This window comes from Mycteria americana, chromosome 23, assembly GCF_035582795.1.
Source record: "Mycteria americana isolate JAX WOST 10 ecotype Jacksonville Zoo and Gardens chromosome 23, USCA_MyAme_1.0, whole genome shotgun sequence".
In the NCBI taxonomy this organism is placed as follows: Eukaryota; Metazoa; Chordata; class Aves; order Ciconiiformes; family Ciconiidae; genus Mycteria; species Mycteria americana.
Genome location: NC_134387.1, coordinates 7095958 through 7112977, shown reverse-complemented (window position 1 = coordinate 7112977; position 17020 = coordinate 7095958). Strand labels below are relative to the sequence as shown.

Here is a 17020-nt window from a genome sequence, read left to right as displayed (position 1 = left end):
AGCACTAAGTTTTGAAGCATTATGTCTGAGGGAGAAGAACCACTGAAGCAAATAATGGAGCTTGAGACTGAAAAGGGAAAGCCTGGAACAAGCTATTTGAAGTTTAATTTGTAGTACAGTAGTAGCGAAGAATGAGAAAGATAAACTGGAGGAGTGCTTCCTAGACTTGGAACAGAAAACCAACATTTTTTTCATGTTCTGATTTTTTGAGAAATAGCTAATGGGAATTCTTCCAAAGGGACTGAGCTTTTCCCCACCAGCAGAAATTTGTCTGCAGTATGTCCTCTCATCACCCCAAGAGGAGACGGATACCTTTTGGTGAAAGGATGGAGGTTCCTGAAAAGACACAGTTTTGAGTTATCCTAAACCAAGAGCTTTTCAAGTTCCTCCAGTCCCTATAGTGACTTCTGTTTTTCAACCACAGGTTTTGTACAGGCCATGTAAAATCCATTAACTATTGCATGTTTGTTACTGTGCTTGTAATCATATCCTTGGTATAGTCTCAAACACACGTAGTTTTACATTGGGTATGTAAAAGTAAATTCTAGGTTGCAGCAGAACACCTTGATTTTCTCTCACAGTAGGATGCACAAATGCTTATGGTATGGAAGCAAAAAAAGATGGAAGACTTATTACAGTACATATGCTAAAAAAAAAAATCTCATAATGTTGCCACGTGTCACTTCTGCTTTAACTATCCCTCTGTTTGGTTATTTCTCCCTTTCCAAACATAAAATAAATGAGATTCCAGTTCAAAAACCTCAGTGGTCAACATGCATGGGATCAGTGTGCTCTGCAAACATGCTTTTCAGTTTCTGTACTTGTATAGTTTTTAGGTAGGCTTATTTTTATATACGTTGTTTTATGGACTGTATTTGGGGACTTTACAGCACAGGCTGAGTACTCCGGATATTCTGGTGCGAGTGGGGTTTCGTCTGGTGTTGTCGACAGTGGTTCTTCTTTCCAGTCTGAGTTGCTGTAGCTACTTCATTTTTTTTAAATAGTTGCTACTTTAATTGCCTTGCAGCAGGAGAGGTGATCGCTGTTTTGTTTCTCTCACCTGGGAACTAAAGGCTTCACCTTCACAATGGCTCTTCAGACGTAGGGGGGTGAGAATTCTGAGCCTCTCTTTTTTCATTTTCTTAGGTTTTTTGGATACGTAAAACTCCACCTGATAACACCCTATAGAGTGCATGAGCTTTACTTCAGTATACACTCCAAACAGTCACTTTCAAAGCCATTTCCAAAGTCCAGACAGTTATTGGTCCCCTCTCATGGAACATAACTGCGAAGTCCTTTTTTCAAATTTAAGGTCACCGGAACTTCAGAATACCTTTACGGTAAAGTATTTTACAGAATGACTCTGGGAGTCCTTATTAATAACCTGCAGTTAGATATACAGAATTCCATAATGCCGGGAAAATAATTCTGTAACTTGAAATCTGATAATAAGAGAACAACTATGAGAATTCATAGTGCCTCTGGTCTCCACATACAGCTGAAACAGGATCAACCTGACCTGACCTGGCCAGTAGTGAGGTAGATTGCTGGTCTGAAATCGGTCCTGAAACTCTGGATCAAAATATGCACGAAGATGGGATAGGAGCATTGTGGAGGTGATGCACTGGATCCTTGGAGAGCGGGAAGAGGAAAAAGTGCCCGTTGCATTGATCAATATTGCTTTCAGCCAATATTAGCTGCAGTGATTCTGGAGTTTCTCCTCTGATACAGGGCTTGCATCTTATTTCCCCCACTACAGTGGGGCAGCACAGGGAGAAAATACATTGTTGATTAAATGAACTGTTTGGTCACGCTTGCTCAAATGTACTTTAAGCTGCTTCAGAGAGTTCTGGCTGAACACAAAGGTGACAAAAGATGGCCCCTAGCTTTAGTGTTGACATCCATCGTAGTTGTGTGTGTGTCTCAAAGGATGCGGCTCGCTGGAACCAAAAGTTACACGTGTGCTAACACGAAGGATGTTGAGCTGAGTTATTAATTTCTGAATTATTAATTAGTTAATATGCTGTAAAACTTTCTTTTCCCTTGAAGAAAAACAATTATTTTTTTTCCCCTGAGAAATACAGTTATTGTGAAACGACAATTTTTTCAACTGGGAAGTCTAGTTACTGAGATATTCCTGAGCCACACAACCTTGATAAAAATGCTCATCTGATTAATCAAGATAAATCTTCATTTTTTTTCCTGGAGTCCTTTTGAAAGGCTTTCTTTCAGTGTCTGCTGAAAGCCTGCCTATCTCTCTAGGTATTTTATCTCCTAGCAAGAAAACACAGTTTTACAACTTCTAACAGTATATCTATCTGGCACAGTAAGCTAATTCCTGGTCCCAAGAGTTTGTATTTTTGCCTGGAAGAATACAAAGTATTTTACATTCATGTCTTTAGGTGAAACGCCCAAAACTGAAAAGCAAGAATAATGCTTCACAACAGATAATTGTAAACCTTCGAACTTCAGTTTTCTGTCAGTACAGCTCTAAGTGTGTACTTTGTTTCAAAAGTTGCACTTACCATGCTGTTAAGTGTTGTGTGCATGTTTCTCCATGTGCCCTTTTTGGAGGTAGTGCAGCACAGAAAGGTCTTCTGATTTTGCCAGCCTTAGTTGTCAAAAAGCCAGTAGCTCCTACTTCATCTCTTGAAATGTTGTAATAACCTTCATTAATCGGAGTTTGTTTTCCATGATAATATTTTCAAAAACTTGTTTTTCATTTTCATTAATTATAATAACGCATCGTGATCACTGCTTCTGTTTGTGCTGAGTTTTTCTTCACCTCTCGAAATCTTTAGCTGAGCGTTCAGATTTTGTATTGCTGGCACGTGTTATAGCGTGGTCCTTGCTTTAAGTTTTTGTGTTAGTCAGTTCTGAGAGAAGGCCATTCCCCGCAGAGCAGGGGCACAGAACTGGTGTTTTGAGTGAAAACTTGGAAGCTGTGTTTTACGTCTTCAATTTCTAGCTTGTTTTAGTTCAAGAAGTTGATTGTGGATACCTTCCCATAAACACCAAAGATGGACTATTTGGTTAAAAATTAACCAAAGCGAAGACTGTGCTCGAGAGGTGTGTTATGAAAATCTGTTTGCCCTAAACTGGATTCCAGCTTTTTGTTTTGCTCTGTTACTAGTGTCCTTTTCTGAAGCTGATCTCTCTGTCTATGGAATCAGAACGTGTTGTCTGCAACCACAGCACCAGTTGGCAAATAGCTTGGAACAGAATTTCAAAATAAAACATTCAAAAGAGGAAAAAGTCTTGGTTTCGTTACTTTATCTGTTGATTTGGTGTTGAACATCTTGCTGTGCCTCAGAAATACAAGGAATCATATAATGGAAACCTCTTTCCTTCTTCAGGTTCTATAGAAAAGAAGCAACAGAGAAGATCGATTCGAACCCGCTCAGAGTCTGAGAAATCCACTGAAGTTGTGCCAAAGAAGAAGATCAAAAAGGAGCAGGTTGGCTTCCTCCATGTAGAGAGTTAAAATATATTGTATTCATAAATGTTGTGGCTTATATTGGTGCCTTTTTATTTTTCTCCATTTTTCCCCATCGGGTTTCGTTTTGGACTATCCTTCATGAAATCCCCTTGTCAATACCATTGCTGTGACTCTGCTACTGGCATCTTCACAGTATCAGTCAGGCTATGGAAAATGGGAACTCAATGATGCAAGACTCCTAATGAACCTGCCATGTTTACTTTGAGATTTCTGTTATGAGCAAAATGATCTTGTTTCAGTAATTTCGATCTGATGGAATTGCCACCAGGTTCCTTCCTCTTGCTCTTGATTTAGCTGCTGGTTTGTATTGAGGTTTTGTTTTTCAAATGAAGTTAGACTGATTAATCTGACCACTTTTGAAAATGGACTTTAAGCACGAATTAACTTACAGATGAATAGTCAGACTTTTATGTTGGCAGACATCAGCAAAACACATCTTCTGGGATATACGGTTTTTTTCCTTAAGTAGATCTAACATGTACAGGGCATTCCTTTAATCTGGATGTCAGACAGACAAATGTTGTTGCTTTAAAAAAAATTATAAAAAATTCTGCGTGGAAATGAGTAGGGAAGTTCAGTGGATGGACGTTAATATTAAAAACTGAATACACTTTTTTAACAAGTTTGTCAAAGTTGTTGGTTCTTTTCCTTACATGGTTGGTTTTCCCTCTTCAAGGGCCTCTCCGCTTGAAACCTGATAATTATATATAAACTGTTTCATAGTATAGCTTTTACCAGTGAGAATTTTTTAAAAGGGACAGTCAGGCTGAAGATTTATATGGGAAGGGGAAAAATTGTTTTTATCTCTTTTATTTTAATTTATTCTTTGCCCTTTACGCTTTGTTTTGCACTTCATTCACTTCAGAGATTGAAAGTGGACCCAGTTGCTTTTTTTTTTTTTTTCATATTTTGATGCCATAGCATTTAGATCTGTGTTCAGCAGAAGAATGCTGTAACTCTAGAAAGTTTCTTGCTGAAACTTTAAAGCAACTTAAATGTTGGGCGTAAGATACCTGACATAGTCCCTTAAGCCTCTTGTCATGAGGTGTTGCAGCCTCTCTATTTTCAAAAGAGTTATTTTATGTTTGTAAATGTTTCTTAATTTAACAAAGGTATAAGAACCAACAATATGAACTTCATGGATCCCAGTTAGCTTTGCTTGCTTATATTATCTAGCTAACTAAGACTATGAACATGAAAGTGCTTTTCTCAGGAAAAGTATATGACTAAAATTTAAACACAGATGCACTGTAATGCGCATAACCTTGAATGTATTAAGTTATATTAAAAAAAAAATCTTACTAACTTCTTACAATTATGCAACAATATTTGTTACCCAAAGTCAAGTTTTCTTGCAACTGATTCCCAAATTAGTCTGCAACAACTTGGTATAAAATTATAACTGGAACGAGTACAATTAATGGGAAAAACAAAATGTTAATGCTACTGTTACAGTGACTAGTGGAGAAATAAAAGTGATTGTTTAGATTTTATATTTGTATTACGAAATGTATCCTATACAAATCCTTCTATTGTATGTTTTTACCTATTGTACAACAAAATAAAATATTTTTTAAAAAAATTATAGAATAATCCTTAAATATTTACTAAATGTGTTTCTACATGCATATGTAACCACATTGTAAAGAAATAACTTGTAATTCTTAACCTTAAAACCAGGATTTTAGGCAACAACTTTCTTCTATAATTATTATACAGTCGCCAAATTCTCACGTGTTACATGTACATTGGCAGAACAGTTTCCAAACTTACCCTTCCGATATAGGATGGAGAACTTGAACCGCTTTTGCAAGATTGTAAACTTGTCTGCTTAAGTGTCTCCCCACATTGAGTTTCCAGCTGTATAGAGCTCTGCAATGCTGCGTGCCAACCCGTCTCGCCCTCGCTGGGCGCCTTGCAGCGCTCTATACAGAGAGGCAGTCTGTTCCCAGGAGCTCAAGAGTGCATGCTTGGTGGAAGTGCCTTAAATGGCAGTGCATTCAGTGTCTCACTAACCTGAGTGTCATACCTGTTAAGGGGAGCTTGTGCTTACACAGCTGTGGGGTTTTACGAAAGCGTCAGGGCTGGCTGCCAAAACGAACCCCGCTCCTGCCTGCTGGACACGGATAAAGCTTTCCTGTCATCTTCATGCCCAAAGGGAGTGATTGGAAAGGACCTTGCTAGTGAACGTATGGCTGCCTTGTCTCCTGGTACTCAGCGTAGGCAGCTAGGATTAAACCCGACAGGACGAGAAGGCTCACACTAAGAAGGGGATGACAGACTACATCTGAGTTCAGAGATGCTAAATCGCTTAAACTTAAATGTTTTCTTTTTAATACTAGGGAGAAAAATTCCTCTGGTTTTAACTATGGATTTTCCTATTCAAACAGGTTGAAATGGTTCCACTGACAGCAGTGAAGACAGGATTGCAGAAAGGTGAGTTACATACGAAAATAAACTTTATTAAAAGTTCCTGGCTCATCCGGCAGTGGTTTTCGTTCTGTGTAAACTGCAGAGGTCTTAACGCTTTCTGGTGATGAACAAGAGAGATGCTGATCTTAATTTCTCTCGTGAGGGTTTTCTGGTTTTTTGTTGTTGTTTGTTTGTTCGTGCACTGTTAGTTGGAAAAATAGTGTTTGTTAATGTGCTGTAAGCACATAATATAAGTCCTCCTTCTGGACATTTTTTAACTTAAAAAAAAGTCTCTGCTTAGCCATATTTTAAAGAAGAATGATGAAGAGGTAGTCTCCTAAGGGTTTAGCCTCTGTCATAGACAATTTAGTAGCTTCCTCCACTATGTCAGCATGTTCAGAAGTTTGTCAAAAGCTCTTCCTAAGGTGGTTTTCAGTTAATTAGCTTTTCAGGGAGCATTAAACTAGTATCAGAGTTGCAAACTGAAAATTAAGGCTAGCAAAGAAAGTACCGTTTCAGGCTGTCTCCCATCTTTCTTTTTTCTTTATTAATTTTAAGCAAAAAGTTGAGAACATATATTAAAACTAATTTTAGTATGTTGTGTTAAGGTGCCAGCGAGATTTCAGATTCTTGTAAACCTTTAAAGAAAAGGAGTCGTGCCTCAACTGATGTAGAACTGACTAGCTCAGCTTACAGAGATACATCTGACTCTGATTCAAGAGGACTTAATGATTTACAGGTAAAGGCATATCGTTTCTCACAGGGGCTTGTTCGTTTAATCTGTCAGTATAATAGGCTTTTCAGTTGCATATTGCTAAATGTGTGAACGCTGTTTTCTACAAATTTCATGTCTTTCATTGTCTAAAAATTAAAGCCTAGTCTTTTTCTTTCTAATCCCCTCCATTGTATTGATATTAAAAAGATACAGTCTTTCTTTACAAATTTTCCTACTTCTTTGTCTGGAAAAACATTGGTTTAGATCACTGACTCGGTTTGCTTTTTGAAGGTTGGTAGATTCTTTGGGAATTGAGAGTATTTTGGTGTAAAAGTGGAGGTGTCTGGAAAAAGTAAAACAGATACCTCTGTAGCTTTTTGCGCGTATAGGTAAAAGATGTGTCAAGAAGGCAGCACTCTTTGTATCATTGTAGTGAAGTTCAGCAACTTTCAAGGACCTTTGTATCTCTTGACTTATTGAATGATCTTTTAATCAATGGTGACTTAACTGTTTTTTTCAAAATGTGGTTGTCCTTTAAAAGTGTCTTGTTTGAGTGCCTTGGATTTTTCCTCTTTGTAGGGTAGTTTTGGAAAACGTTCAGACAGCCCATCAGCTACTGCCGATGCTGATGCTTCTGATGTGCAGTCGGTAGACTCTAGCTTATCCAGGAGAGGAACTGGAACAAATAAAAAAGACACTGTTTGTCAGGTAAATGACGGTACTGTAAAGAAATGAATCCTAAAGATCTATCATCCATTTCTGTTAGTCTGAGCTGACAGGCTTTTCAAATGACACTACTTTGTTTTAACCATGTCTCATACTTTATCCGAGAGGCCGAATTATCAAGGCTTTTAGGGGTTTTTATGCTCTGGAAATGATTTGTAAGCCCTCCTGCATGCTAGAAAGCTCAAAAGCTAGAAGGTGGTATCTAATCCATACGTGCTAGCATAAGTAGAAAAAGTAGATGCCATTTTCTGCTCCATTCGAAGATTTTAGATGGTCTTTCAGGATAGGGCAGAGTGAGAATTTTCCAGTATTTTGGAGAGGAAATCCTGGAATCTTCTGGCCGGTTTCCTGGTCAATAGTATGGGACAAGCTGCTCTCGCTCTTCAGGTGCGTGAGAAAAGGAGGAGTCCAGAGGGATCCTGTAGAGCCTCTCCCATCTCTGGCCAGGCTCACGCTGTTACGAGAGCAAGATGCAGAAAGTGCTGGGATTGTCTTCAGCCCAGAGACTTACCAGGTCTGCCGTGGGATGTAGGCCAGTTCTCCTGCCTCATCTTAGCTCTGAAGAGATTTCAGCCAGTTTCTAGTCTCTGTTAACATCTGGTAGTCATTTGCATTTAAGTATGTCAGGTACCCTTTGTTCTCTGACTAGCTGTCTGTCTGTTTAAGATCTGCGAGAGCTCTGGTGAGTCTCTGGTGTCCTGCGAGGGCGAGTGTTGCAGTGTCTTTCATATGGAGTGTCTCGGCCTGAAGTCAATGCCCGAGGAGAAGTTCATCTGCACTGAGTGTAAAAACGGTGAGTGTGTTCCCATGTCTGAAAAATGGGGAGGGATTTCCCGCTTTGCTGAGGAGCTGTGTTCTGGTCAGAACAAACTGAGGTGGGAAGTTTCCCGTTTTGGGAGTGCATTTGGGTTATTCCATTACTTTTTTAACCTCTGAGGCCAGATTCTCATTTTCCGCTTAGCAAGCACCTGGTAAGGAAAAAAAGTAATAAACTGGTTAGGGTTTTACTCAGAATAAGGGGCTTTTATGTTAACAGCAATTATATAGTTACTGTGGATTATAGTAATGACCTTACCTGTTTGAAGGGAAGGAGCCTGTGTTGCTCAAACCAGTGTAACTCTGTTCGCTTCAGAATTCTTTTTAACAACATCTGTATCTCAAAGAATTGGCCATTACACTTGGGTTTCCTTATTCCTTCTTTTACAAGGAGAACATACGTGCTTTTCATGCAAACTTCCTGGCAAAGATGTGAAGCGCTGTTCCGTCAACACGTGCGGTAAATTTTATCATGAGGCCTGTGTTCGCAAGTTTGCCACTGCTCTGTTCGAGTCGCGAGGATTTCGTTGCCCGCAGCATTGCTGTACTGCCTGCTCAATGGATAAGGATATTCATAAAGCAAGCAAAGGTGAGAATAGAGCTGGCTTTGAACAGCAGGAGGAAACTCAAATGTGTCATCCCAATAACAACGAATATAACTCTACCCTCTGTAATGCAGCGTGCAGCAAGAAACAAGGGCTTCCTTTGTAATGGGGTCATTAACTTAAATCTATTGTGGGTGGGAAAACAGCTAGCAGCCTGAGACCGCTGTCTAAGTATACCTGGATCTGCACGATTTAAGTCATCTTTTGTTGCTGGGTTTAATGGGAGCCAAGGGTTAGTAGTGCAAGGCCAAGGAATGGTTTTTTTAAAAGACAGTTGGTAGTAGCCTTTAAAACAATTATTTTTCAAGAAAAAAAGAATCCTTTTAGAAATTAACCAAAATATTTAAACAAAACAAGTCAACTCTAGAATGATTAGAACTATGTATTTTTTCTTAACAGAGTTTTAAAGTGAAAGTTAAAAGAGTTTACTTTTGTGAAGCTTTTTTTTTTAAATCTATAAATGTTTCTTTTAAATCTAGTACTCTGATTGGAATAAAAATCAGCCTTGCATCTGTCTGTGGTGTCTTCTCCCATATCCTGACCCTGGGGTGACATGGTGCATTTTTCTGCATTTATATTGAACAGGTCGCATGGTGAGATGTTTCAGATGTCCCATTGCCTATCACTCAGGAGATGGCTGTATTGCTGCAGGAAGCTTGTTTGTGTCATCCCACATTCTCATCTGTAGTAACCATTCCAAAAGGAATCACTCCTCATCAGCTGTAAATGTAGGCTTTTGTTTCGTTTGTGCAAGAGGTGAGCACACTTGTTTTTTTTCCCCCATTTTATAGTTCTTCTATGGTCACTTGTGCAGTTAGTGATAAAAATAATGTATTTCATAAAGAAAAACTCCCTTAGGGCTCTCTGGGATTTAAATGCTGCCTGTGATTATTTTTTTTTTGATCAACAGTTCTCATGAGACTTCCACTTGCTATTTTGGTCCGTAATATTTGATATTCAGAAACAGCGATAGGTACTCAGAAGGCCTACTTGTGTTGCCAGTAGGAAAAAGTGGATGCCGAGCCCCAATTCCAGCCATTGCAAGCTGAGAATGGATGCTGTGTTATTATTCAGAATGTGTCTATTAAGCAGAAGGGGATTCTTTCACCACTCACAAACTTAAAACTGTTTAAATTTTTAAGGCTAAAAGGTAGGATTTACTCATGAACTAGAAAAATTCATTTTAATTTATAACTACCATCACATTTGAGAACTTTGAAAGAAAAACATCTACAATACCGTATAAACAAGTTTCATGCTGGATTTTCCATATGCCAAAGTTCTCTTTTTTTGCTTTTTCCTTTTTCTTTTTTTTTTCCACTTGTTACTTTTATGGCTCTTAAGTCACTAGTGTTCTGCCAGATAGCAGGTTGAAAAGTTTTGGTGCATCAGTTGCTTTAGTTGCACAGTGCCAAAATGTCATTATTGTCTCAGATTAATCGAAGTGACACAGTTAGGTGTGTGAATAATAATGTGTATCTTACACAGTATTTCAAAGGTTTGTGTTGGAAGTATTTGTTTCAGCAGCTTTGAAAGTCACTAATAAGGTGAAAATGAGATGAATCCTGAAGTTACTTGTTTTCACTTGTGTTCATTCCGTTGGAGGTTTGGTATGGGAAAGATTGCCTTGAATTTGGAAGAGCAGAGTAGTAATTAAAGACCTTTGAATAGGAAGGGAAAGATGGTGCCAGAACAATTTCCTTTCTGCCTCTCTCCTTTCTTCCCCTTTCCTCATTTCCAAGTAATTTAGGAGCCATCACAAAGAATCAAGTTTAAAATAAAGTTTAAAAAAATCCAGAAGCTCAGAGAGAAACAGTAAGTTTTAGAATGAGCCTTAGAAAAGCTCCTCTGAATGTGTAAAAAGGTGTTTATACCATGGGTCAGTGGTTCTCCTTTTGTGGGCTTATTTAAACATTTTGGGGCCACCCCAAAACAGGATATGCGTGGTGTGAATCACAGCAGCATTGCATAAATGCACACGTGCAACTTTGACATTGTATGTGTCTTTATGCTCTAATTTTAGGTTTTTAGGTAGCCTTTTATATGTTTTGTATTTAATTTTGGTTGATAGCATTATTACACGTACAAATGCACAGTCTGAACAACAAAACCAAGCCAGTTGCTGTGTCTTTGAAATAGAGCCAGCCGAAAACGTGTGATGTAGCATTCTGTTAGCAGACAGATGCTTTGGGACATTCTGCATCAGATGCTAACACCGAGAAAAACGAACACCTATCCTTCAACATTATTAATTTAACCAATAGTTACGACCAAAAGCCCAACATAAATACACGGAAAGAAGTTGTTTGTTTTCCAGAGCTAGAGTAGAATCGTTAAAAACAATTTTTGTGGTAGGTAGAGCAGTTCCATAATATTTTCAGCACTTTGGTTTTATGTTTTTTTTATCTCAGTTGTCTGGAGTCAGTCTGGTACCAGGATCAGATATAGGTTTATGACAGAAGAGTTTCTGTGCATCTTCCCTGGTTTGAATGTCAGATTAGAAATGTCTCTTGGCAAGGTCCAACGGTGGCTTTAGTCTGCCCCTGTAAGTATTAATGTGAAGAATTCTGTATGGTAGGATGATGTCTTGTCCTGCTGCTCAGCTCCTACATGAGGTAGGTCATGGGATCTTAGCCATTAGAGAACCGCGCTGACGCAAATGTCGCTGATCTCGATTATGAAAGCTGTGTTCGTACTAAGATGTGAATGGAAAGCAATGGCAGGCTTCTGCCATTGGATTTATCCTAAATATTTTGTTTTCTACCAATTTCAAAACACTATTAAGCTGTAGTATCAAAATACATTGCATGATACAAAACAGCTAAATCAATTTCTCTGAAGTTGTACTTTATTAACCCTGTGGCCAGCTACTACAGATGCTTGAAGCTGACTTAAGATCCAAATATCCTGGAAGAACCCACTCTAGATTATAAATCTGCGGTAGTTTGTTACAGATACATATGAAGGTGAATCTCCTTTGGAATTTTTTCTCCAAGTTTTGGCTACTTAGTCTGTGACACAAAGGTGTAAAATAGAGGCCTCCTACTTCTCTTGGGTAGAACCTATTTAAAAGCTTTATGAAAAGGAATACCTGCTATTTGGCATCTATCTTATGTATATGGCACAGAAATCAGAATTTAGGAGTAGGATTCCAAAACTGAATTACAGTAAGGGAGTCTTCTGCTTGCTGAAGGTGCAGACCTGCATTTATTTCTAAAAAATAAGTGAAGTGCAGAAGAAAACTTTTTCATGCTTTTTGTTTGTGTGTTTGTTTTTGTTTTCCCCATTTGACATTGTTTTAGTAATTCTGTTTATACCTGAATTTAGCTTCATCAGAGATGAAACTACAGAAGTCTGTATTTTCTTCTGGCAATATAAGTAACCTCTGAACCCCAGCAGATGAGTTTCCCATCCTGTATATTCACTGAGTCTTAGTTATGAGAACTTGAAAAGTTACAAGCTGCTACCACTGACTGAATCCTCTGTGTTTTACAGCAACTATGTACTTGTTCTTTTAGAAAATTTTTGTGGGGTTTGTTTCTACTAGGCATAGCTGGAATCAGGAGCCAGTGTGCTTCACCGAAGAAAGATTGTGCGAGGTTTACATTTAGCAAACTCCCCCGGATGGGTTGAATTGAGTCCTGTCTAGTCATATGTGGTCAGCATGAGGGACATAAGGTGAGGACAGCATCTGTGGCAGGAGCGCTGAGAGTACCTGCTCAGAAAGAAATGGGAACTGAATGCTTTAGAAATACTTGGGCATCTGTATGTGAGAACGGTTACCTAATTAGTTTTAGTTGATATCAGAAGGAGAAACTTTGTCTTTAGATGCAAAACATTACTGAAGTGAGAAAATGTCGATATGAGACAATCTATAAAATACACAAACTTGCTTACCATGAGGTACTTGAACTACAGTATATTTTAAGACTTCTTGTTCACCTTCCCGAAATATCCTTCATTAAGCATGTTATAGTCCGCATAATTGCATGTGTAGGTCATACTTGTTTCATGAATCCTCCTGAGGACATGCTTTCCAGGTAGGCTGATGCTGTTCTCCTTACAGGAGTTTTTTAGGCACCCCAGTTCGAAAGCTTCTCTACAGCACTCAGCTCTGCGTGTGTTCCACAAGGGAAAGAATTGGTGGCTGTCTTGGTAGCTCATCTTTCCTGCTTCTTTGGGTCTCGGTTGCTCTGCTCTTCCCATGAATTACTGGCCAAATGCTTCTGATCTGTAGCTGTGGGGCTCTCGCCTGGGCTGCCTGGCTCTTTGGAGCAATGAGGAAAAACTCTTCTCGGTGGAGAAAGACAGAGGAATGCAAACACATCGTTTGAAATAAATGCATGTAGGAGAACAGAGTGCTTGACTGCTCCAAAGCGTTTAACTTGGTAGCTGTGGGAGGGCAGAGTTGATGGAGCTTTACTTAAAAACAAATGGCATAGGGCAGAACTTTCATCCGTTCTTTCCCCTCTGGTGCCTTGCAGAGTCACTGACCCCCCTTGTTATTTTTTTCCAACACAATTATAAAGGCAAAACACTTTCATAGATAAGATCTTAGAGATAGATTTGTAGTAAGTGGGATGGCGAGTTCTTGTGTACAACGTCTGCTTTTTCAGTTTGTAGCCCCAACTAAGAGCACGACCTTTGATGCAGTGACCGTCATCTCCCAGCTCTTCAAATTAGCTTGCTTTTTTCGTTTGGGAGGGAGGGTGGTTCACACACATAAAACTGGTTGCTTTTCTTGTGCTTTTCTATAAATGCACAAATTAACGGTAAAAGCACAACTGAAATTCCACTTAGAAGCAGCTTATTCATCATAGGGTTTTCCAGTTGCGTTTTAATTTAGTCTCTCAAACACATAACCTCTTTCTTAGTGAAGAAACTTTCTGTCAGACTTTTCTTTTTCTTCATTTTATCTTTTTTTCATTCACACATAAATGCATTAGAGGTGTTCATTCGATTTATTTTATTTTCTCCTTTATGGAATCATGGGTAGTTTCATTGCAACTCATCTCTTTCTGTTTGTTTCGTATAGGGTTGGTAGTGCAGGATCATTCAGACCCCCTGTTCAGTTCATATGCCTATAAGTCCCACTACCTACTGAATGAATCAAATCGTGCTGAGTTGATGAAATTACCTATGATTCCTCCTCCTTCGTCAGCTTCCAAAAAGAAATGTGAGAAAGGTAACCAAAATAGTTTCTTTCTCTTTAATTTACTTTCGCTTTTTCTATTATTTCTCTCTTTAAATCAAACAAGAAATGTCTGCTTGTCAAGCACCACTTATTGCTTTTCAGTAAACTTCACTCATTGATTATTGTGAGCGTGTTTTCATGTTGTTGGCAATTTTTTTTATTACAAAAGGGCTTAAAATAATTACTGTCACTAAATTCTCCTTGAAAGAGGTTAAATCGCCTTGTATCTGGCCTAGGCTATTCCAGCTTCAGGGAAGCTATTTACACAGCAATGCGAAGAGGTGGCAAATAGAGCTTGATATTATTGCAGTTCAGTACTTACCAGCATGATGTAAACCAGCTGCTTCAATTGATTTTAGATATGGCAGAGGAGGGGGGATGTTCTGTTTCAGATCTTTTAGCTAGCTTATGCAGAGCCTGAGAGAAGAAAGGATTTTTCAGGTTGAACGCGGGTGGGTCCTGTTGCCATCCGGAGGACGTCCGAAGGGGGAAGGCAGCGAGGTTTTGCCTGCGTATGTGTCCACTAGTCCTCGGGCCTCGTGTTCCACCTCCGCCAGCTTGGGACACCCAGTGCTCCTTCCCCTCCTCGCGGGACGGCTTTCTGAAGCAGTGCTGCGTGTCGGAGTGGCAGGAGAGGCTTTCTGTCCTGGGCAGAAAACCCCGCAGCTCCGGGAGAGAGCGGGCGTTTTGTTCTGGCGTGGGTGGTGCTGTAGTATCTCAGAATACCTTATGGGGAGATAACTGTTGTCTGCATAAAATACTCAGATGTAATATTTTATTCCCCACAGAAATTTGATTTCCCGAGAGCGTTCACAAATGGTGCCCAATTAACAGTTCTAAAGTTAGGTTATTTTGAACGTTGCTAGATTGATGGCTTTCAGTAGTTCCTGTAATTCCTGAAAACAAAAATTATTTTGAGCCCTCTGCTTAGCTTGAGCAATATCTTACTAATGCATCCTGAGAGCAAAGTGTTGGTTTTTTTTCTTGCTTAGCACTGAAAGTTTTGTGTTTGATTTTGTTTGATTTTTGCATCTCTTGGCATTTTACCATGTTGGATAATGTTTCAGTAATTTGCATTGGGTCTGTATTTCCTCTGAAATAACTTTTGCAAAAAAAAATTTTAAAAGTTAAAATTTTATTACGGGTTTGGGGAGCTCTGGAAAATCCGTATGGTTGGATTTTGCTGTTTTTAGCAGAGGAAATACAGTATTGGTCATGCAACTGATTTGTTTATGGAATGCTGATTATGACATGCAACAATTAATGCAATGACATTTTTGAAAGTCTATAGGTGGACAAGATTTTCTGATAAATGTTTGAAAGTTACTATTCACACTCCTTTTGATATTGTGCTTGAAGTTGCTTTAAATACTCTCAAGTCTCTCCCAGATTTGCCATCTGGGACACAAAAACTTGTTAATTTTTAAAAAATCTATATATCCATAAAAATGTGTGTGTATATATATTTTATATACGTACCTATATAAAATATTACAATATGTGTAATGTATCAAGTCTTATTGTATGAGCTGCTTTGTTTGCTGAGGGTGGCTTAGAGATGTGCTGTGGCTCTCCACATTTAATACATCTGCCAAAATATAAGCCAGCCAAAACAACTTTTGTCCAAATAAGTGTAAACTTCAGAAATTAATGTTAACCACTGCGCTAAGATTTCCTTTGTGCGCAAAAGGAACTTTTGGGATGGGGACAACTTGTGTGGTGTCTCATTCTGCATTATGTCCTGTGCTCATACTGGTAAACTCCTCTTTGTGGAATAAACAGACTTATAACAATTCTTTCATAATGCCCTTGGTACAGAAAAGCATTGATCAACCTATAGGCTGCGGGGTTTTTTAATGCACATTAACTGATTGCTGAGGGATTCAGTCATAACAATGTCGATTGAAAAAGTGTTTCTTAAAAGTTTGGTCATTTGTCATTGTTTTGGCCATCACCAGAGAAATAAACCAAAGTTTTGGCCATCACCAAAGAAAGGAAAGCTAACAGTACTGCTTCCAGATGCAGCGCTTCCTTTGGGAATGTTGCTTCTCCTGCCAACTTACCTCATGTTTAAAAAAATACTCAGCTTTTTTGTGTATCTTTTGGTGCAGTTAAGAGTCACAACTTGCACATTAGAGGATTGCACCGCGCGGTCTTTTTTAACCAACATTGTTAAGTTTGACTTGATCCCTTTCTTTTGCTATTTTTTTTCTGTGAGGGAAATGAGACTGTAGAATGGATGATTTAAAATGAATGTCAATTGCTATGCACAGGGGGAAGCAAATCCTTACTTCTATAAACCAAGCAGGGTTTCTTTGTTTCAAGGTGGAAAGCTGTTATGCTGTGAATCCTGCCCAGCTTCCTTTCACCCTGAGTGTCTCAACATAGAAATGCCTGAAGGATGCTGGAATTGCAATGACTGTAAAGCTGGCAAGAAGCTACGTTACAAGCAGATCGTTTGGGTCAAGCTTGGAAATTACAGGCAAGTTTGCTATTTTGGGGTTTTAATGCTTTGGATGTTTTTAATGTGCTATAGAATTACAGGAAGATAACTCAAAGCAGCTCAGTCTTCGTAAACAAGAACTACAAATACAGTAATTCGTCTACTTTGTGTCAGGTATCGATGTCGCCCTTCAAATTAAATTCTCCTGCTTTTTCCAGGCAGTGGTGGATACTTGATTGCGCTTATGTTTGCTTTGTAGAGCATAATAGCGATATGGAAAACCAGGGGCTGTCTTATAGAACCAAGAGGTCCTAGCTTGTGTTTGCTGTTAGTCACCTGCAGGAATACAAGCATTTATAGGCGATCTTAGAAGTCCACTCTTGTGCCCCGTATGTTCTTACAAGGCTTTTCCAAAATCTGGAATAAGAACTTCTCTTGTGTTTTGCGTGGTGCTTCCAAGTATTGCTAAAGGGAGCCTTGGTTGCCTAAGGAAGGAGTTCATTTCTTTAAGAAAGGAAAACTGGCTTTTATTTCTCAATTCAGTTAGGCAAACTCGGAAGCTAAGGTTATAGGTCAAGGAACTTATATTCTTCCTTTTTTTTTTTCCTAC

The 17020-nt window shown here is 38.9% G+C and overlaps 1 protein-coding gene across 6 annotated transcripts in view; it reads left to right on the top strand.

Annotated features, from left to right (window-relative positions):
- NSD3 (nuclear receptor binding SET domain protein 3) overlaps positions 1-17020 on the top strand; it is a 49135-nt gene that overhangs the window by 17542 nt on the left and 14573 nt on the right. For 3 of the 6 annotated variants that reach the window (XM_075523642.1, XM_075523643.1, XM_075523645.1), the window contains exons 8-16: positions 3357-3457; positions 5890-5935; positions 6520-6650; positions 7206-7334; positions 8019-8145; positions 8560-8757; positions 9359-9529; positions 13809-13958; positions 16293-16449. In XM_075523642.1, coding sequence (XP_075379757.1) covers positions 3357-3457; positions 5890-5935; positions 6520-6650; positions 7206-7334; positions 8019-8145; positions 8560-8757; positions 9359-9529; positions 13809-13958; positions 16293-16449 — 1210 coding nt within the window. Of the gene's footprint in view, positions 1-3356; positions 3458-5889; positions 5936-6505; positions 6651-7205; positions 7335-8018; positions 8146-8559; positions 8758-9358; positions 9530-12320; positions 12452-13808; positions 13959-16292; positions 16450-17020 lie in introns of those variants that run through there. The other 3 variants (XM_075523647.1, XM_075523644.1, XR_012778692.1) reach the window with 3 other exon arrangements.